We start from the raw sequence: 24,080 nt of genomic DNA on the forward strand, positions 1-24,080 counted from the left end.
CAAACACATCAAAATAGTTTAAATTAAGCTGAAAGCTTAAATAAGCTGAAATTAGCTGAAATTAAGTTGTACCAAACAGGGCCTATGATGCAGAAGATTGTCCTCTTCCATGACAAATACGGTGACAGAAAAATGTAGAAAAAAAAACGAGAGAGGAAGGGAAGCAAAAAGCAGAGAGAGAGGAAAGGACTTTTGGGTGTAGTGAAAAAGTTATGGAATTAAATGGAGATCACATGTTTCCCATGAGACCTATGGATAATTTCCCCCTTATTTAATCTTTCCAAACTAGGCCTAAATCTAATAATACCATTCATTCCAAAAAATGGACTGAAGACCCGCTTCGATCTAATCTAATGTGACATGGGAGACCCCATGCCCAAAGTTGCGCCAAAACAAAAAGAAAAAGGGAAATCTAAAATGTGACATGGGATGGGAGAGCCCATGCCCAAAGTTGCGCCAAAACAAAACGAAAAAGGGAATCTAATAAAGCAAAGCAAATCGACGAGCAGTGAGTGAGGGAACAGATTTGAAAGTTGGGGCAAAATGGCAGACGCCATTTTCGAGGTTGAAGACGACGACGATTTCCTCGCTCAGGTGGCAACACTGGAGGCCGACGCTCTCTCCTCCAAGCGCCGTAAGACCACCGCCACCACCACCACCACCGCCTCCGCCGCCGTCACTAGAAGCTCCATTAACGCTGCTGCGGCGGAGGAGAGCGCGGAAGGAGCCTACACTGCAGCTCTCAGAGGGAGTAGAAGCCTTCTGTTTCAGCAGCAAAGCAGCAGATCTAATGGTGGATTCAAAGTCCTAAACAACAACAACAACAACAACAACAACATGTTTGCTAATCCTGGATTTGCCGGCGGCGGAGGCACCGTAGGAGGCGGAGGAGTAGATTCGTGCTTCAAGTGCGGGAAATCGGGACACTGGTCTCGCGATTGCGATACCAATTTGTATGGTGTTGTTGATCCTTCGGTTCCTGAGAAGGCGTGTCCTTGTGGATTGGGAGCTTGTATTGTTCTCACTGCCAATACCGAGAAGAATCGTGGACGCCAGTTCTACAAATGTCCCCTCAGAGAGGTCTCTCTCTCTCTCTCTCTCTCTCTCTCTCTCTCTCTCTCTTTATGTTGCTCCCATCTATTAGTCGTCAAAGAGCATTGATTGATTGGGGGATACATTTGTTGAATCAAAAATAGAATTACGACGGAGCAAATTTGACGAGGCTCATGCCTTGTTTGGTTGCCGAGAAAATATTTGGAGAAGAAATTAGAACTTACTATATGTGAATTTATAGTAAGAAGGTGAAAAAAGAAAGAAAAAAACAAAAACAAAGAAGAGTACTTTGGACTGTATTACAGTTCAACAGAAAGCAGTAGATAGGCATGTAGAACGAATCAAGTTGTTCGAGCTTGATTTATGTTTGGCAAACATATAACACATTTTAAAATTTGGTTAAGTTTTTAAGCCAAGCTTGAATAAGGAACTATAAAAAATTATGCTATTCGAGTTCAATTGGTGTTCAAAGCATTAAAAATTTGCTCGAGATCAATTCATTATTGAACAAGTCTAGTTGAAACAAACACATTTTGAAGCTAGTTAAGTTTTGAAGCCAAGTTTGACAACAACCTACTACTTGGCTTGACTCAGCTTGGCTTGTTTACAACTCTAATAGTGCATAGTTGGAAGGGAAACTTGTGATATTTTTATTATACTTTTTACATTATTTCTCTAATTTGTTTTCATTAGTTGTGAATTGTGAAAGGAATGAGAGTGTGATAATTGCTTTCCAGGCATGGACTTATGTTGGAGCCGGTAATCCACATGCTCAATCTGACTATGTGAAAAGGCTTCACTATTCTTGAACCTGAAATCTAGCTTTCTGAACACTTGTGGGCTATAAATTGAATGTGTTCAGCTGTTGTGATATTTTCAAAACACTTAATATAATAATTACGGGTTTAGATATATTGGAAAGTATTTCTCGATTCATTAGTTAAAAATTGTGATCTGATTATCCAATGTCTTGTTGTTCCATTTCATGTGAAATAATACTTATCAACATCTTGACATTTGTAAGTGGGCCCTATGCTGTTTATTGGTTAAGAATATAATAGGCTAAGTGGCTCTGGCTACTTGTGCACAAATGGTTTTGATTGATTTTTGGGGTTTTTCACATGAATAGAGCACTGGTCCGGACTCCCAAAGCTGTCAGGGGTCTTTTTGAACTCTAAAATGTTGAATTGAAAATATCGAACATCCGTGAGCGTCCCTATAATATTTTCACTAATTCTCTCGGATGACGCAACTATTATATTATGTAGTCCCCGTATTTGAAGACGGTTTTTCGACGTTACTCACGATCGAACTAATCCCTATGAGTACATCTCCAAATATGGGGACTACATGGAATGGGGTGAATTCCATGAGAGGGGCTACTGCGCTAACCAGAACAACAAAGAAAATATATATCGCGACACACTTGCCGCTGGCAGCAAGGACGAAGCATTGGCAATGGTAAGAAATGGCGATCCAAAATGTTATCGGCTAAATTACGACAAGTTGTCATCTAATTATGACAGAATATCGTTTAAATTCTCATTGCCATACGTTCATCGTTTTACAGAGACAATATGGATCGTTCCAACATATATACAGCAATGGGTTGCAGAAAATATTCGAGATGAAGCCCAAAGACCACACAGGCCCAAGATCATTATAATTGAAGGCCCATCTAGGATTGAGAACCGTTTTCTCTCTTCTGTACCTAAAAAGAGATTGTTAAGGAAATTTTAGTCGCCATTGGACAACATCCAGTAGATCCGGTGTTTCCGGCCGAAGTTATTTTAAGCGAAAATGTAGTTATTACAAAAAAACGTGATTCACGTCCAAATCGTTTTGTGATTCCATTTGGAGGATTGACGATTTTCGCCCATATGATGAGCCTCATTTTTTCCATTTCGATTTGCTGGAGGTTGGTACTGAAAAGGATGAACGACTTGGTCGAAAATTGAAGTTGTTAGGACTCTACATCCAGGGTGTAGTTTTACGCCAAACTGGTGGTCTCTCTGAAATTGCCGCCAATACGCCTGGGCTCGAAAGCGACATGCGTGACGCTCCTACTCAAACTGTGGAGTTTGATCCGTCTGGTATACTTGACAATGGGCAATGTGAATTTGTTGTTGTGTTGGACCGTTTTCCTAATCCTGCGTATACGCCTAAGTTTGAAGATGTTTTCCAGTGGTCCAGTGGTGACCCACGAACTGGTTGTATGGTCAGGGGCACGGAAATAGATCGTTTTGTTGTATTGCGGCATGTCTCTATTTTAATGCCACCGCAATCGACTGAATATTCAGTCGTTAGCCGTCAAGGCGTGAAAACATTTATCAACATTGGAAAGAATGTTGTATCTGAATTCCGAGATAGTTTTGGTGTGCTGAACAGCGCGTATAATAATACTTAGAAAATATGAGGAAGAAGAACTCCAAAAATATGAGGAAGAAGGAATATATTTCTGTTATATTCAAAACTTCTTATTTTACAAGACCAAATGACACTCCTTATATAGGAGATATTATAAACATCATTATAACCTATTATATGCCACTTACATATTATATATTACCACTATCTACCACTATCATATTATATACATGCCACTATCTACCACCAACACCACTATCATATTCTATACATGCCACTATCTACCACTAACGCCACTATCTACCACCAACACCACTATCATATTATATACATGCCACTATCTTATTATATGCATTAACACAAATTTCCAGCACTCCCCCTCAAGCTGGTTTGAAGATATCTTCCATAGCCAGCTTGCTAGTCAGCTTATCAAATTGCTTCTTGTGTAGTCCCTTCGTTAGCACATCAGATAATTGTTCACCTGTTGGAAGGTAGGTCATACAGATTATGCCAGCATTGATTTTCTCCTTGATGAAATGTTTATCCACTTCTATATGTTTTGTGCGATCATGTAGAACTGGATTATGAGCTATAGATATAGCTGCTTTGTTGTCACAATAGACCTTCATAGGTGTCGGGTGAGAAAGCTTTAATTCTTCAAGAATTCTTTTAATCCACATTACTTCACAGATTCCATGGGCAACAGCTCTGAACTCTGCTTCTGCACTACTTCTAGCTACCACATTCTGTTTTTTACTCCGCCATGTAACTAGGTTCCCTCCTACAAAGGAGCAGTATCCGGATGTTGATCTCCTGTCTGTAACACTTCCTGCCCAGTCTGCATCTGTGTATACTTCAACTTGAAGATGTCCATGTTTCTTGAACAGTAAGCCTCTCCCTGGAGTTCCTTTCAAATATCTTAAGATCTTATAAACGGCCTCAAAGTGCTCTGCCCCTGGTGAGTGCATGAACTGGCTTACCATGCTGACTGCAAAGGCAATATCAGGCCGCGTATGAGACAAGTAAATCAATTTCCCGACAAGTCGCTGATATTGTTCCCTCTCTTTAACTTCTTCAGCCTTAGCAGCTTGTAACTTCAAGTTAGGCTCAATCGGAGTCTCCACCATCTTACAACCAAGCATACCTGTTTCTCCAAGGAGATCAAGAACATATTTTCTCTGATTAACGAATATACCTTCCTTGGATCTTGCAAATTCCATTCCGAGGAAATACTTGAGGGCTCCCAGATCCTTAATGTGAAATTCTTTTGCGAGTTTCTCTTCGAGGGCTGCTAACTCAGCTTCATCATTACCAGTTAAAATGATGTCATCAACATAAACAATCAAAATTGCAATTTTACTGTTTTTTGAATGTTTATAAAATATTGTGTGATCTGCTTGACTCTGCGAGAAACCACAACTGATAACTGCCTTCCCAAAGCGTTCAAACCACGCTCTTGGTGATTGTTTGAGTCCGTATAATGACTTGTTCAATCTGCATACTCTGTCGCTTCCAAGTCTCTGCTCAAATCCCGGCGGTAGGCTCATGAACACCTCCTCTTCAAGATCACCATTGAGAAATGCATTTTTAATGTCAAGTTGATGTAGAGGCCAATCTGAATTTACTGCAAGAGATAACAGTACTCTGATGGAATTTATTTTAGCAACAGGAGCAAACGTCTCCTGATAGTCGATCCCATAAGTTTGAGTGAAGCCTTTAGCCACCAGTCTCGCCTTGTATCTCTCAACGCTTCCATCTGCGTTACATTTTATCGTAAACACCCATTTACACCCAACTGTTTTCTTGTCTTTGGGTAGATCAACTATCTCCCAAGTACCACTTCTCCTTAAAGCATTCATCTCCTCCATGACTGCTAATTTCCAATTCGGATCATCCAATGCTTCCTGTATATTCCTTGGAACAAACAAGTGTGAAATCCTAGATGTGAAAGCTCTATGATTTTTAGACAGTCTTTGATAGGAGAGGTAATTTGCAATAGGATGTTTAATGCAATTTCGGACACCTTTCCTAATTGCTATAGGAACATCAAGGTCGGAAATAGAAGGAATAGGATTACCTAAAATTTCGATGCCAGAACTCGGGTGGACATTCGGGTCATTAGGATGGACATTTGGGTCATTATTCCTCAGATGAAATCGCTTCCTAGTATAAATCTGAAGCTCAGGATTTAGATCATTTTGTAGTACTTCTCCCCCTAAACAAGAATCTTCTTGACTAGGCACCATAGAACTTGGTTCTCCTAAGTGGTCATTATCAGACATATGTGGTTTTTGTGTAGGATAAATGACATTGGGGAGCGGGATAGAAATATCCCAAAAACGGTCTTCTACTCCACTTGTCTCCCCCTGAAGAGAAGTGTTGGGGAAATAGGATTTTGTTTCCACAAATGACACATCCATACTCACATGAAATTTCTTGGTTTGAGGATCGAAACACTTATACCCCTTTTTATTTGAGGAATAACCCAAAAAAACACATTTTATAGCACGGGGGTCAAGTTTTGAACGAAATTGACTAGGAACATGAACATAGGCAGTACATCCAAAAACTTTGGCTGGTAAATCAGAAAACAACCTCGTGTTGAAAAAAAAGTTTTGAGACAATCGAAAGGTGTTTTGTATGTTAACACCTTTGTAGGCATCCTGTTTATCAAATAAGAGGCTGTTAAAATTGCTTCACCCCATAAATATTTAGGAACATGCATGTAAAACATTATAGCACGTGCTACTTCAAGTAGATGTTTATTTTTTCGTTCTGCAATGCCATTTTGTTGAGGGGTATCCCGACATGTAGATTGATGAAAAATTTCCTTTTTTTCCAAAAACTCACCCAACTGCTCATTGAAATATTCTGTTCCATTATCAGAATGTAAAATACCAATTTTGGTTTGAAATTGGTTTTCAATCATATTGTAAAAATTTGTGAATAAATTTTTCATGTCAGATTTTTTAGTCATCAAATAAATCTAACATAAGCGGGTATGGTCATCAATAAATGTAACAAACCATCTTTTACCAGAAAGAGTAGTGATTTTAGAAGGGCCCCAAACATCACTATGAATCAAATAAAAAGGTTTGGAAGCCTGGTAAGGTTTTGGCAAATAAGTAGAGCGATGAAATTTTGCAAAAATACAACTTTCACAATGAAAAGAAGAACAATCAATCCCTTTAAATAATTCTGGAAATAAATGTTTCAGATAAAGAAAACTAGGATGTCCTAGCCTATAGTGCCATAGAATTATTTTTTCTCGAACAGAGATTGAACTAGTACTATTAAAGCTCTGAGCTTTTTTATTACTAACAGATACTTCATCAAAGTAGTAAAGACCTTCAAGCATCCTAGCACGCCCAATCATCATCCCCGAGTTCTGGTCCAGAAATTCACAATGGGATTCAAAAAATGTAACACGACAATTAGAATCCTTAGATAGTTTACTGACAGACAAAAGGTTACAGGCTAAGTTGGGGACGTGAAGAACAGCATTGAGATTAATTTTCTCAATTAGTTTAATAAATCCTTTTCCTGCAATAGGTGAAAAACTACCATCGGCTATTCTGATTTTTGTCATGACCAGAACAAGGGAAATAGGTACTAAATAAATGGGAAAAACTAGTCATGTGATCGGAGGCACCGGAATCTATGATCCACGGAGAGAAGTTTAGGCAAGAGAAGGCTTTAGGATTTCTACCTGTTTGTGCCAACAAAACACTAGGAGTACCGGATGAGGAGTTAGATTTTATCAGCTTTAAGAGTTGATCAATCTGCTCTTTGTTGAAGGGACCTGAATCGACTTCATTAGCGGTAGGAAAGCCACGATTCTTCTCTCCTTGTTTGCTGCTTTTCCAGTTGACAGGTTTGCCATGGATCTTCCAACACGTTTCGCGTGTATGGCGAGGCTTGTTGCAAAAATCACACCAGACCCGTGGCTTATCATCAAACCTGCGCTGGTAATTTGCAGCCTTGTTGGCCGCAACATCGCTAATTAAAGCAGAAATTTCAATTGATTCACCAGTACCTTTTTTCTTAAGCATGACGCTCCTTCGGCTCTCTTCCCTTCTGACTTCGGCAAATACTTCGCCAATGGATGGGAGAGGAGGTCTGCCAATAATTCTTCCTCGCACTTCATCGAACTCAATGTTGAGGCCGGCAAGAAACTTGTAAATACGGCTGTCTTCCACAGTTTTCTTGTGGTGGTTGCAATCGTCAACCGATTTCCATTCGTATGTGTTGAAAATGTCAAGATCCTGCCACAACCTTTTCAACGAATTGAAATATTTGGTGACGGAATCATCTCCTTGACGAATCTCTCCCAACTTCAAAGTTAATTCGAAAACTTGAGATTGATTTCCTAGGTCAGAATACATCTGGCTAACATTATCCCACAATTCTTGTGCAGTAGGATAGCACATGTAATTAGAGCTTATATCCTCCTCCATGGAATTGACCAACCATGTCATAACCATGGAGTTTTCAGCGTCCCAACTGTCGAACAGCGGATCATTAACAGCAGGAGCCTTCTTGTCACCAGTGATGTAACCGATCTTTCCTTGCCCACGGATATACATCCGGACAGATTGTGACCAGCGGAGAAAATTATCACCATTTAGGCAGATGGTGGTGATTTGGACAGAGTGAGAGTTGGACGTTTTCACCGGAATGGCAGCGGCAGGGGTTGAAGTGGTTTCGGACGTGACTTCCGACATGGCTATGACGGTTTTAGGGCTGCTGTGTTTTTTGTTGCTCTGATACCAACTTAGAAAATATGAGGAAGAAGAACTCCAAAAATATGAGGAAGAAGGAATATATTTCTGTTATATTCAAAACTTCTTATTTTACAAGACCAAATGACACTCCTTATATAGGAGATATTACAAACATCATTATAACCCATTATATGCCACTTACATATTATATATTACCACTATCTACCACTATCATATTATATACATGCCACTATCTACCACCAACACCACTATCATATTCTATACATGCCACTATCTACCACCAACACCACTATCATATTATATACATGCTACTATCTTATTATATGCATTAACACAAATTTTCAGCAATAATATTGTAAAAATTGCAATTATTTGTTATTTTGTGTGGGAATGTCATACAAAATCGTTTGTAAGGGCGCATTTAAATCGTAGATTGAAATATTGTTATTAATAAAATAATTGATTATTTTACATCGGCCTCCGTTGTACATTTATTTTTTGGGCTGATATGGACCCTTTGACTGCGGCCTTTACAGCTTCTGCTACTAATTTGGACGCCTCATCCGTAGTGAGCATTGATGATTTGGAATTATTGGATCCGGCCTCACTTACAGATGGGCCTATGTCGACTAGTCCGCTAGGCTGGGTGTTGGGCCCAGTGTTGATTAATAATGGTCGCGTGTCGGCATAGTCATGTCGCGGCGACTGAATAATTCAGGCCCATCTCGAATTGAACTTGCTGACGATCGTGCAGCTATTGTCCTTTGGGCCGAAGAACCGTTGGAATAATATGGTTGGATGGAAATGACGATTAGTGCGATCGTGAGTAACGTCGAAGAACCGTTCATCTTGTGTCTGAAAACGGTATGGAAATTGGACAAGAGCATGGAGATGTGGTTTATATTATATACTAATATAAATGTAATTAAATAGATGAGAAAATAGAACTATAATTTATATTATATACTAATAGGTTAAATTACACTTACACCCCCTGAGGTTTGAGTTTAATATATATCATCCCTTGACGTTTGGAAAATTACACTAACTCCCCTATCATTGTAATTATTTAGACAGAATGAAAACATTAAACTCATGCACTCTCTCTTTTTTTGCTTTGCTTTTCTCTTTTATATCATCAAGGCTCACTACAGATGAGGCGTCCAAATTAGTAGCAGAAGCTGTAAAGGCCACAGTCGAAGGGTCCATATCAGCCTAAAAAATAAATGTACAACAGAGGCCGATGTAAAATACGTTGTAATCAATTATTTTATTAATAACAATATTTCAATCTACAATTCAAATGCGCCCTTACAAACGACTTTGTGCGACATTTTCACACAAAATAACAAATAATTGCGTTTTTTACAATATTATTATACGTGCCGTTCAGCACACCAAAACTATCTCGGAATTCGGATACAACATTCTTTCCGATGTTGATAAATGTTTTCACGCCTTAACAGCTAACGACTGAATATTCAGTCGATTGCGGCGGCATTAAAACAGAGACACGCCGCAATACAACAAAACGATATATTTCTGTGCCCCTGACCATACAACCAGTTCGTGGGTCACCACTGGACCACTGGAAAACATCTTCAAACTTAGGCGTATATGCAGGATTAGGAAAACGGTCCAACACAATGACAAATTCACATTGCCCGTTGTCAAGTATACCAGACGGATCAAACTCCACAGTCTGAGTAGGAGCGTCACGCATGTCACTTTCGAGCCCAGGTGTATCGGCGGCAATTTCAGAGAGACCACCAGTTTGGCGTAAAACTACACCCAGGATGTAGAATCCTAACAACTTCAATTAATTTGGTGGCCTGTTAGTGAACAACTCTCTAATTTTCTCTAACAATCTCTCTTTAGGTACAGAACATCTGGGATATGTGAGAAAGATGTTCTTGTTTTGAACTCTAAAACGACGTCGCATTGAGGTCATAACTCACTCTCAATCACGTCACTAACTCTCTCAGATGACGCAAGTCACTCTCTAAAAACTTTACTAGTATAAGAGAGTGAGGGAGTGACTTGTATATGATCCCAGGAGCGTCCCTATAATAGACGCAGCATCGAACTTACCGGTATCCAATATATCAATAACCAATCCGAAGATAGGCGATGCAATGTGGCAGAAGCTCACATTCAAGTCAATGATAATTGACAAATGCATACTAAGCTACAGACAACAGTGTCCATTTAATTCAACCGGTCATGTTGAAGTAGAAATACGGGACACACGATTACGGGCGGACGATCAATTACAGGCTCGATTTACTTTTCCAGTTACATGCCCAGTAGACATCACATATTTTGAAAACGCATATGCTGCCGCAGATAAAAAAGGATGCCCATGGACAGCGTCGTACAAATTGATACAAACAAACATCAATGACGATGTCAAATATTGTAAAATGAAAGCCACATTGGCCTTTCAAACATCGTCTTTCCCAGATGAAATAACGTATCGACCACCATTAATAAATGTTTTGTTCAAAGTATTCAACAACAACCACGTGGATATTTGGCACGTGGCACACAACGTGACAAAGGCAAGACTAACACGCTGCAATTTTGTATCACGTTTTCGATCGACAATGACATTATCAGCACCAATGGGCCAATATGGTTCTTCGGCCCAAAGGATAATGGTTGCACGATCGTCAGCAAGTTCAATTCGAGATGGGCCTGAATTATTCAGTCGCCGCGATATAACTATGCCGACACGCGACCCATTATTAATCGACACTGGGCTCAACACCTAGCCTAGCGGACCAGTCGACATAGGCTCATCTATAAGTGAGGCCGGATCCAATTAAACTCATGAAAATACTGGACCAAGTTGTCAGCCATTATCCTTTGGACAACATATTGGAATGATCCATACTGTCTCTGTAAAACGATGAACGTATGGCAATGACGGTTTAAACTATATTCTGTCGTAATTAGATGACAACTTGTCGTAATTTAGTCAATAACATTTTGTATCACCATTTCTTATCATTGCCAAAGCTTCGTCCTTGCTGCCGGCGGCAAGTGCGTCGTGATATATATTTTCTTTGTTGTTCTGGTTAGCGCAGTTGCCCCTCTCACGGAATTCACCCCATTCCGTGTAGTCCCCGTATTTGGAGATGTGTTCCAACACAGCCTGATGGTTGTTGGCCCCTTGTATATTTGGATGGAAATGGCGATTAGTGTGATCGTGAGTAACGTCAAAGAATCGTTCATCCTGTGTCTGAAAACGGTATGAAAATTGGACAAGAGCATGGAGTTATAGTTCACCGTCCTCGTGTAATTCATGTGCAAGCCTCACATAATTTGGTAGCTGTTAGTGAACAACTCTCTAATTTTCTCTAACAATCTCTCTTTAGGTACAGAACATCTGGGATATGTGAGGAAGATGTTCTTGTTTTGAACTCTAAAACGACGTCGCATTGAGGCCATAACTCACTCTCAATGACGTCACTAACTCTCTCGGATGACGCAAGTCACTCTCTAAAAACTTTACTGGTATAAGAGAGTGAGGGAATGACTTATATATGATCCCAGGAGCGTCCCTATAATATTACTGGGACGCTCCCTCCCGCGGCACATGTCGTCCCCTGATTGGTGCTCCCTCCCCATTTGGTGCCTTGTTGTCGGCTACAGGGCTCCGCTCCACTCCCAGATCTGCGACCAGGATTAAAAGATTTAAAAAGGGAAGCGCAAGCGGGAAACTATTTAATCCAAAATAATTGAGGATTTTGAATTATTTTGCAATGGATCTCGTAGATCTAGGTCAATTTAGGCAGTTGATTTTAAAATACGAGCCGGATCTTTTGTTGTTGCACTGGTCCTTATTTGTCGTTGGTGAAGATAATGCCGAAAATTTAATCCGGCTCATCAACGCCTTACAGCCTCAAGAAGATGCCTTATTCGCCGGTCTAAAAGCAGTTTCCGAATTAGAAACCCAGGCGATGGCTCCATCCACTCAGACAATGGAGCGATGTGCAGACACACATCCTGCCGCTGATATCTGTTCTGTAACTGTGGATGAAATTGATGTGTCAAAATCCGGTTGTGGACTTAGGAATAGTGACACAATTTCCTAATTATCATAATTGTATAATTGTTACTATTCCTCAATAAAATAATTTGTTCAAATTTGTTGTAACTCTGTCCTGTTGTGTATTATATTGGAATACTGGGCCGCCCCGAATATGATCCATTCTAGTGTCCACTTCTTTCATAGTTTTGATGGGCCTATGTCTAAAGGGCCTATGAAAAAGCATTGGCTAACTATGGGCCTTGTCACGTTAAATGGGCCTCTTCATTTGGGAGACTGTAATTGGGCCTCTTAATTTAGTAGACTGTATTTGGGCCCATTTATATTATTGTTGATGATTCAAAATAATAATCACATTAATTAAATATAGCTTAACATTTTATTATTTAATCGTGAAAATGTACATAAATATTTTTCCACCGCCAATCTTTTACATAATATGAAAGCTCGTCGAGTACAATGGTAAGGGCGAGACAATAATTAACTGTACTAATAATCCCAAAGCTGGATAATTTGTTCGTTATCCTGCGTGCAATAAGCTGGGTAAATATAGTCTCCGTCAGGCTTCTGAGACCATTGGATGTCAGCCATGTATACATTGTCGCCGTGAATGTCCAGACTCCCAACGCTCGCTGGAGGTTGTAGTTGAAAATATATATCGCGACGCACTTGCCGCCGGCAGCAAGGACGAAGCATTGGCAATGGTAAGAAATGGCGATCCAAAATGTTATTGGCTAAATTACGACAAGTTGTCATCTAATTACGACAGAATATCGTTTAAACCCTTATTGCCGTACGTTCATCGTTTTACAGAGACAGTATGGATCGTTCCAACATGTATACAGTAATGGGTTGCAGAAAATATCCGAGATGAAGCCCAAAGATCACACAAGCCCAAGAGCATTATAATTGAAGGCCCATCTAGGATTGGAAAAACATGTTGGGCCTGGTCTCTGGGGCCACGTAATTGTTATTCCGGTCACATCGATTTGCGAGACCATAATGACGACGTTTGTTATAATGTAATCGATGATGTGGCCCCACAATTTTTGAAACATTGGCGGGAATTTATTAGAGTGCAACGGGAATGGATTTCAAATTGTAAATATGCCCGCCCAAGAAAAATAAAGGGCGGGATTTTAACTATTGTATTATGCAATCCCGGAGCCAATTCCAGTTACAGAGATTTTTTAGATAAACATGAACACGCCGAGCTCTAAGCGTGGACGATCTGAAACGCAGAGTTTTACACAATCGATCAGCCCCTCTTTGCCAGAGCCAATCAAGAAGAGACATCGCAATGAGAAGAAGGCCCAACGCAGGAAGATATTCCACTTCCAATGCGGATGTTCGATATTCCACACGAACGGATGTGTCGAACCACATCCAATGCGGAATGGAGCACCAATCAGGGGACGACACGTGGCGCGGGGGGGGGGGGGAGTGTCCCAATCATATTATAGAGACGCTCCTGGGATCATATATAAGTCACTCCCTCACTCTCTTATACCAGTAAATTTTTTAGAGAGTGACTTGCGTCATCCGAGAGAGTTAGTGACGTCATTGAGAGTGAGTTACGGCCTCAATGCGACGTCGTTTTAGAGTTCAAAACAAGAATATCTTCCTCACATATCCCAGATGTTCTGTACCTAAAGAGAGATTGTTAGAGAAAATTAGAGAGTTGTTCACTAACAGGCCACCAAATTATGTGAGGGTTGCACATGAATTACACGAGGACGGTGAACCATATCTCCATGCTCTTGTCCAATTTTCATATCGTTTTCAGACACAGGATGAACGGTTCTTCGACGTTACTCACGATCGCACTAATTGCCATTTCCATCCAAATATACAAGGGGCCAACAACCATCAGGCTGTGTTAGAATACATATTCAAATACGAGGACTATACGGAATGGGGTGAATTCCGTGAGAAGGGCCGCTGCGCTAATCAGAACAACAAAGAAAATATATATCACGACGCACTTGTCGTCGGCAGCAAGGACGAAGCATTGGCAATGGTAAGAAATGGTGATCCAAAATGTTATTGGCTAAATTACGACAAGTTGTCATCTAATTACGACAGAATATCGTTTAAACCCTCATTGTCGTGCGTTCATCGTTTTACAAAGACAGTATGGATCGTTCCAACATGTATACAGTAATGGGTTGCAGAAAATATCCGAGATGAAGCCCAAAGACCACACAGGCCAAAGAGTATTATAATTGAAGGCCCATCTAGGATTGGGAAAACATGTTGGGCCCGGTCTCTGGGGCCACATAATTATTATTCTGGTCACATCGATTTGCGAGACCATAATGACGATGTTTTTTATAATGTAATCGATGATGTGGCCCCGCAATTTTTGAAACACTGGCGGGAATTTATTGGAGCGCAACGGGAATGGATTTCAAATTGTAAATATGTCCGCCCAAGAAAAATAAAGGACGGGATTCTAACTATTATATTATGCAATCCTGGAGCTGATTCCAGTTATAGAGATTTTTTAGATAAACATGAACATGCCGGATCCAAGCGTGGACGATCCAAAACACAGAGTTCTACACAATCGATTAGCCCCTCTTCGCCAAAGTCAATCAAGAAGAGGCATCGCAATGAGAAGAAGAAGGCCTAACGCAGGAAGATATTCCACTTCCAATGCGGATGTTTGATATTCCACATGAACGGATGTGTCGAACCACATCCACTGAAGAGAGAAGACGCTATCAGGGGTCTTTTACGACACTTTGAAGAACCCGATGTGGTTCAAAGCGGTAGACATGTCCTGACCTGGGAATCACGGGGTCTACAAGATAGAATGCCTGTTCAACTATAACCTCCGGCGAGCTGGTAATCCACATGCTCAATCTGACTATGTGAAAAGGCTTCACTATTCTTGAACCTGAAATCTAGCTTTCTGAACACTTGTGGGCTATAAATTGAATGTGTTCAGCTGTTGTGATATTTTCAAAACACTTAGTATAATAATTATGGGTTTAGATATATTGGAAAATATTTCTCGATTCATTAGTTAAAAATTGTGATCTGATTATCCAATGTCTTTTTGTTCCATTTCATGTGAAATAGTACTTATCAACGTCTTGACATTTGTAAGTGGGCCCTGTGCCGTTTATTGGTTAGGAATATAATAGGCTAAGTGGCTCTGGCTACTTGTGCACAAATGGTTTTGATTGATTTTTGGGGTTTGGGTTGCAACAAGAAAGTGAATGTGATATGGAATTGTGTAACATTCTCACTTTTTTGGGTTATGTGGTTGGAACAGAATGCTGAGGTTTTTATGATAATTTCGAGGACATTGAGTTGTTATGGGATAGAGTGTGCCATTTGGCATCTTTTTGAGTTTCGGTTTCTCCTCCATTTAAGGGGATTTCACTTTTTTATTTATTTTTTAATTTTTATTTCTAAAGATTTGATGTTAGTGTCTGATTTGCAGTTTGGGATTTTTTTTTTTTTTGGATGACTCGGTATCTAACTCTGAGGACTAACTAATCTGGGGGACCAATGTCACCGTCCGTCCATTGTAGTTTGGGACTTTGATTTGCTTTTCTCTCTTGTATTTCTTTTGGCAGACTCCTTGTTCTCCTTTTCTTGTACTTCTTCTCTTTTAATAAAATTTCTTTTTGTTGCAGATCAAAAAAAAAACAAAGAGGCTAATAAGAATCTGGCACTTCCATCAGTTTTTTAATTTTTTAGCAAGTTATACAACTCATTAAATTCTCTACAGATTGCTCATGCATGCAAGTAAATTTTGGTTCAGGAAAATGGGGGCTGTGGTTTCTTTGAGTGGTGTGACAAGAATATAGGAACTGATAACACGACTGTTAGGAGCCAAACTCAGGTATCAAATCCAAGTCATGCATCAAATCCTTCAATCCCCGAACTTTCATGCCTCTGCGGTGCTGGGTCTTGCTTAATACTTACAGCCAAAACTGGGAAAAATATTGGCCAGCAGTTCTACCGTTGTCCTGCAAACCAGGTATTTTTCCTACAAATTTCTTTCTTCAGTTTCTTAACCATTGTATTGTTCAGTAATGTCTATTTTAGTTCATGCATTAAGCATGTTCAAACACTCATTTCATTTTGGTCTTGGTTAAATCGTGGACATCCTTGGGTCTTTAGTGTTTTTGTATTGGTGAATAGAACTGATAGAAAGGCTGTCGCGGCAAGTTTTGATGCATTGTTGCTCAATGATAAGGAAGAAGTAAATTAATTCTTTGTGGCCCTCAAGTTGCTTTGAACAAGAAAATAATAGCAACGTGAATGTTCAATTGGTGCACAAATGCAAATCAAACTAATTATGAAGCGGGGGATCTCTCTTTGTAACTGTCAATATGTCGTAGATATAAAACGCTAGCCGTATTCAGTGTGTGGAGAGAATTAAATCTTTTAAAAACTGAGAGGATGATAAAGCATGTGAAATAAGACCAAATTTGCACTATCGAAGGTTACACCAGCAGAAGTTTGCATACTTCATGCGGATATGTAGTGATCATGCTTTTTTTTTTTTTTTGAACAATTGGTGCTTATGAAACTTCTATTATGCTTCCATTGCAATTATTGGAGTTTCCAAAATAGATTAGTTTGTTGTTAGTGACAATTGATTTGTAAACCACTTGTTTTTTCCTTAATTGGATAGTAAATTGAAATAAAAAAACTTTATGGTACAATAAAAAAAAATGTTCTGGCTTTTGAACAGATTGTTTAAGAGGGGCTTTTTTCTCAACCAAAATATATTGTCCCATAAACACTAGCTTATTCTTTAAAACTTCATCCAGCTATATTTTTATTGGGCTAAAACCCATAAAGGCATATGACTAGAGTTAATGGACATGTTTGAGTTAGTTGTTTTTATTGTTTTTTTCCCCACACGCCTTGTCATAGGTTTTAATGTGCCTAATGTAACTATCTTAATTTAATGTTTTAGTCAGAAATGGAGATTAGTGTTTTCCAATTGATTGCTTGTGCCTAACTATTGTTTGATTTTATGTTTTATGTACTAAAAGTACAAAAATTATACAGAACAATAAATACTTGCAGATAAAATTCAATGTTAATGAATTAATTATATGACCTATTAGAGTCACATCTTCGATGATCACCATAAAAGCCTTTTTTGTTTTGCTATCTATAAGATGCCATGGCTTATGTTGCTTGCAGACAACATAGTTTTAACTGATAAAATTGTTGAAGCCTTAATTTTAGAACATTAACCGAGGAAAGATTCTATTTAAACATTTTGTGCTAATTGTGACCCAAATAAATTTATATACCGCAATATAGAAAGACCATAACTAGAATGGTAGTATAATTTTTTTTTGATAGGCAATAGACAAATGAAGGTGATAGAGGTTGTCACCTGGCAAGTGCTATTCGCCCTTAGTCTTGTGACGCGGGTTCAAGTCACATAAATCAACCTCTCCCCACACACACACACAAAAAAAAAAGTTGAGTACCTTCTACCTCTTCCAAATTGTCTTCCATAGTAGTGTTTTGATTTGCTATGTTTGTATTTAAAAGAGAGAAGTGGATAAGTACTAAGTAAGTACAGTGGGTTCGCAAAATTATTTTCAAGTTAAAGTGACGGTTTATGTTATAGCTACCAGACACATTTATAGCCTTAAATGTGTGCAAGATTGAGCAATTCAGAATCACGTGCTTGAAAGATGAATCAGAACAAGGATGCTAAGATAGTTAGATGCAATTCAAATGGAAGTAGAAACTGTCTGAGTTAATAGCTACCAGACACATTTATAGTTTTAAATTTGTGAGAGATTGAGCAATTAAGGAATTACATTCTTGAAAGATGAATCAGAACAAGGATGTTAAAATAGTTAGATGCAATTTAAAAGTAAGTAGAAACTGTCTGGGGGTAATAGCTACCAGGCACATTTATAACTCCAAATTGTGAAAGATTTGAGTAATGAAGGAATTACATTCTTGTAAGATGAATCAGAACAAGGATGTTAAGATAGTGAGTTTCAATTCAAAAGAAGGTAGTAGAAAATGTAACTGTTAATAGCTACCTGACACATTTATAGCTTTAAATGTGTGAAAGATTGAGCAATTAAGGAACTAAATGCTTGAAAGATGAATCAGAACAAAGATGTGAAGATAGCGACCTCCAAAAGAAAGTAGAAAACGTCTGGTAATAGCTACCAAATTCATTTATGGCTTTGAATTTGTGAAAAATTGAGCAATTAAGGAGCTACATTCTTGGAAGATGAATCAGTGTCTAGTAGGTTACAATTCAAAAGAAGATGGCAGAAATGTGTTTGGTAATATCTACCAGACACATTTATAGCTTTAAATGTGTGAAAGATTGAGCAATTAAGGAACTAAACCCTAAACCCTAATTTGAGATATGACAAGGGAAAACTGGTGCTTGAAGCCAAATGACCACCCTTCCTTCGGTATCTGTGGATGATTTTCCACCAAATTTTGCTGAGACATAATTGCTATTATGCATGTGAATAAATAAATAAATCCATTTTGTGGGGAACTCAAGCTTAGGATGTTGTTTTCCTTGAAACTGTTGTCCTTTTTAAAATTTAGTATCCAATTTTACTGTGGCAGAACCCAATATGCTAGTTTAATTTAATTGTTTTGAATTGAAAACTTAATATTCATGTTTTCTAATACTTATATGATGTTTTGCGGCATCTGAGTACACATAACTGAATAGCTGCTATATTATTGTCTTTGATGCTTTCAGAGGTATCTATTCTATTATATAAAACACACAACTCAAATAATATTTTGAAGTTATGTCACGTATTTTCTCATACCCAAATTACCCCCCTATGCAACTGTCCAAATTTTGATGTCTTCATTTCATTTTATTTTCTTCCCTCTATATCCATATTTTTTTTCCCAGATAACAGATACAACCATCATTTCTGCACATGAATCACTTGTGCGTAGCTTTTTAATGAAATTAAGATGTTCACATTTCTTCACTCCAACAACATGAAATATTTTTATTACCTGTGTAGCAATATCTTACAATCATTTTGATGGTGGTTGATTTACACCTTTCCTTTCTTGTGTAGGGAAGCTCTTGCGGCTTTTTCAAATGGTGCCATGAACATACAATTCAAGGCAGCCCCCCTGTCCCAGTCAGCACCGCTAAAATTTATAAGACAAACGAGACGGGCAGCAACAACTTCGGTTTAAGAAGTGGTTCGTCATGTTTTAAATGTGGCATGGATGGGCATTGGGCAAAAGACTGTCCCACCCTTTTGATTCAAAAACCTGCCAATCAAGGAGGAACTACCGCTTCATCGCATGCTTGTTACAAGTGCGGAAACCCTGGCCACTGGGCAAAGGACTGTTTGGGTTAGATAGCAGGTTTAATGTTGTTTTAATGTCAGCACTTGTAAATTGGAATGTTGCAAGACTAGATAGATAGGTCGGTCACTTGGTGGACCTTTTTCTCGGATTAGTGATAACTGATTCGTATGTATGGTTTATGGATCAAGAAACTCCTAGATATGCCTTTAAAATTTCGCTATATGCCCGCCTCATGCATAATTAATCTTCTATTTTATGGAGGGAAAAAAATTGTTTCTCAAAGAAGTGGGTGTAGAGAGAAGAATTGGGGGTATTTAGAAGCATTCCCTTTCAACGAGAAGTGCTAAATACACCCAAAATAATACTCTCTACACTCACCGTGCAAGGGTCTCAATGGTTCGAATATCAATTACTGATTAAAATTTCTTGGTTCAAATATCTATTAACAAAGTCGGATTATGGGTTTTTGTTCCTTAGTTGATATCTGAATTATTGATTTTTTGTTTAGTAAACCCGCCGAAAAAAAGGAAGTATGAAGGGGAACTTACTGATAAGTTTCATGTACAAAGTTTAAAATTCAGCTAATCTTCAAATAAAACACTTGTACTAATTAATCCTATATATTTTTAATTGTTACCAAAAAATTTTATTTTTTTTAAAAAAAAATTTACAAACATTGTTACATCTTACTACCTTCGGACTTTCGTCAAACGGTCGCCAGAGACTTGTCGGAATGTTCAACATCACCGGAAAGTCGCCGGAGTATCACCGGGAAGTCGTCGGAGTTTCGCTAGAAGTTCGCCGGCGTATTAAGAACGTTAATGGAAGTCGCCGGAATGTTTAGAATGTTCATTGGACGTTAAGAATATCACTGGAGATTCACCGGAATGCTTAGAATATTGCCGGAAAAAAAAAAAAAAAGAATAAATGGAGAAATTAGAGCAAAAAAAATAGCAAAACGTACTAAATATTGATGAACTAAAAGGAAAAACAAATGAAACGACAAAAAATAGCAACAATGGGAAAAACATATGCTATTTTTCAATTTTTGTAAGATTCAAGCAAATAATCTCCAATATTGATCAAACTGAAAAGTAAGTTTTGAAACTGTAAAATGTTACAGTTTCAAAGCAAAAATCTATTAAGCATTTATCTTTATTAATCAAACTAAAAAATATGTTATGAAACTGTAAAATTTTACAGTTCTAAAAAATGTTATAAAACTGTAAAATTTTACAGTTTTATACCATGATTCATTCCAACACCAAAAAAATTTGAAACTACAAAATTTTACATTTTTAAACCATGATTCATTCCAGCACCAAAAAAATTTGAAACTGCAAAATTTTACAGTTTTCACCGCCTGTAACTAAAACTCGAAAATTACTTGTTCAGAATTTGAAAATTTTCTCCATTAGAACAAAAAAACAGAAGTATATAGCAGAGAAAATAAAAAAAAATAAGAGATCGAAGGAGAAAGGCGGATATAGAGAGAGGATTGTACTCCGGCAACTATTTTTTGTTTAGATCTAGCCAAATCTGATGTAGATCTACATCAGATCTGAGTAAATCCACTCATCTTCTTCGTCGGAAATATATCATCTTCGCCGTCGGTGAGGGTGACGTCACGAGTTGATTTCGATGGTTGGTGGTTTTCGGTGAACCATGATCAATGGAGAAAGACGTGATTACTGGTAATCGTCCATGACAAAAAAGATGAGAGAAAAATGCAAAAAAAAAAAAGAGAGAGGAAAATGTAAACAGTCAGGCAAAAAGCAGAGAGAGAGAGAGAAGAAGAAGAAGAAAGTAGGACTTTTAGATTTACTCAAAAAGTCGTTGAATTAAATAGTGTCCACATATTTTACATAGGACCTGTGGATAATTTCCCCAAGTATGAATAACATGGTAAAATTGCAATCCAATTTGTATTTCGTTTGGTGGAGAGAGTGGGCCTATCATTTTGGGTGAGGACATTACACTAGTTTATATATTTGGACTAATTGGGGGTGTTTGGCGGAGATTATTTTTTGGTTTTGGGTAAATTATATTAACACTCCTGAGGTTTATATTTATTGTAGTTTCTCCCTTTACATTTTGGAAATTACATCTCTCCTCAGAGGTTTAAAGTTTCATTACACATTCTTCCCTTTTGTAATTTAATTTTTTTAAATACCAATTTTGCTCTCATTAGGTAAATTATATTGACACCTTTCACATTTTAGAAATTACAATCCCCTCTCCAAGGCTTAAAGTAGCATTATCAATTGTCATTTCGGTTAGTATTAGTTGGAAAAAAAATTCATTGAAAATAAAAAATTAATTGGATAAAAAATTATTTGAAAAAACAAATTAATTGAAAAAAAATTTTGTTAGTAAAATTTTTAAATTTTTGTTTAAAAACCAACGTAAATTCATTTTTTGAATTTAAGTTTTTTCCTCAAATATACAAAATGAGACAACCATTTATAAACCTAAAAAATTATCAAACAAGTTTTTATGACAGTTTTTTAAATTTTTGTAAATATAAATTGAAAACTAAAAACGAAATGGTTATCAAACAAATCTCAGATGGTAAAAATGTCATAAAATTAACAAATAATTAAATAAGTTATCAACGTAAGAAATGACTTATCAAAAAATTCTTGGGTTATGTATGATTTGATTTTTAGAATTTTTTTAAAAGGTTAAAAATTAATTTGGTTAATAAATAATAAATAAAAAATAATTATCATTTAAGAGTAAGAAATAATTGTCATTTTAACTTTTGGGTAGGCTATATACATACGTATGGCTGTTTCAATTTAATTTGTAAAACATTATTTCTAACCACTTGAAAGATAAAAATTATATAAAAATGATAATTATTTTTTATTTTTTATTTCTTCACCAAATTATTTTTTAATTTAAAAAAAAAAAAACTCTAAAAATCAAAACATATATAGACTAAGAATCTTTTGATAAGTCATTTCTTACGTTAGTAACTTATTTAATTATTTGTTAATTTTACGACATTTTTACTATCTGAAACCTTTTTGGTAACCATTTCGTTATCAATTTTTAATTTTCAATTTATATTTACAAAAATTTTAAAAACTATCATAAAAAATTGTTTGATAATTTTTTTGATTTATAAATGGTTGTCTCAGTTTGTGAATTTGAGGAAAAAATGTAAATTCAAAAAATAAGCTCACGTTAGTTTTTAAACAGAAATTTAAAAATTTTACTAACAAAATTTTTTTTAAATAAATTTTTTTCTAATTAATTTTTTTTTCAACTAATACTAATCAAGGGGGGCAATTGATAATGTTACTTTAAACCTTAGGGAGAGGATTGTAATTTCTAAAATGTGAGGGGTGTTAATGTAATTTACCTAGTGAGGGCAAAATTAGTATTTAAAAAAATTAAATTGCTGAGGGAGGAATTTGTAATGAAACTTTAAACCTCAGGGGAGAGTTGTAATTTCCAAAAGGTGAGGGAGAAAACTGTAATAAACATAAACATTAGGGGGTGTCAGTGTAATTTACCCTTTGATTTTTTAGATAAAAATTTATAAAAAGATAAAATAAGCTAAAATAGTTAATAAAATAAAATGTCATATCAAATCCATAATTATTTTATTTTTTCTTTCATAAACATCACATCTAACTAGAAGAAAAATTAATTATATTTTCAAACACAAAAATTTTAACCTACTAAAATAGTTAAAAATTAAAACAGCTTACTAAAATAGTAATTTCTCATACACTCGCTATATTTTGTATATTCTTTACACACAAAAAATGTGTGGACGAATTCATTTTTCTGTAACAATTCGATTTTGCAATACACGTATTTTTCCAAAGAATGGGTCAAATGTTACCAAATTGACTTCAAATTTCTTAATAAGATCGAAAAGTGAGCAGTGCTTATGCTGCTGTTAATGTAAAGAAAAATGTATGTGAAGGTCTTAAATAAAAGCCCTAATTATAGAAGGCTGATTTCTAAGATTAGATTTTAAACAGTCGAAATCTCAAAAGTTATTCTTAAATAATGCTTAACTATATAGCGATGAGTCGTGAATTTATATATAGACAAAAATTTAAATTTACATTTCTCATAATTCGTACCATTCATTCAAATTTGAAAGATTTATCCTTAATGTGGCCTAATGATTGATCGGAAAAAGTGAAACATGGGATCTCCGGGCGTATACCTCGAGGCCGTTACGCTTCCTCGGGTTTGTGACGGTCTTAAATAAGACGATGGAAGTGTGGAACTTTGACTCAAAAGACATGAAGAAAATTCAAAAAACGCTACCCATTTGTGCTTTATTTATGTTTCACTTTGATTGATGAATAGTCAAACGTTAATTATGTGATGTCCAAAAGGAAAGGCAATTATGGGTTTTGACTAATCTCTATCCTCCAATGAAAAGTGGGGGCAGCAATTTTCCTACCTGCCCAACCCACCGACTAAAGTTCACATTCAAGCCCTGCCATTAGTGTGTGTGCCCGAAGTTTCCTTTGCGCCGTTTGCGGGCACTGTGTGTGGGGTTGCTTACTGCTAATTTC

The 24,080-nt window shown here is 37.1% G+C and overlaps 1 protein-coding gene across 1 annotated transcript; it reads left to right on the forward strand.

Moving 5' to 3' along the window:
• The first annotated feature begins 312 nt into the window (after positions 1-312).
• LOC114289977 (uncharacterized) lies at positions 313-19,750 on the forward strand. The gene is made up of 3 exons (XM_028233822.2): positions 313-1,080; positions 15,998-16,216; positions 19,290-19,750. Exons 1-3 carry the CDS (start codon positions 544-546, stop codon positions 19,578-19,580), a joined length of 1,047 nt encoding a protein of 348 aa, XP_028089623.2. The 5' UTR covers positions 313-543; the 3' UTR covers positions 19,581-19,750.
• The last annotated feature ends 4,330 nt before the right edge of the window (positions 19,751-24,080 follow it).

This window comes from Camellia sinensis, chromosome 5 (assembly GCF_055761805.1).
Source record: "Camellia sinensis isolate YWXY chromosome 5, ASM5576180v1, whole genome shotgun sequence".
Classification (NCBI taxonomy): Eukaryota; Viridiplantae; Streptophyta; class Magnoliopsida; order Ericales; family Theaceae; genus Camellia; species Camellia sinensis.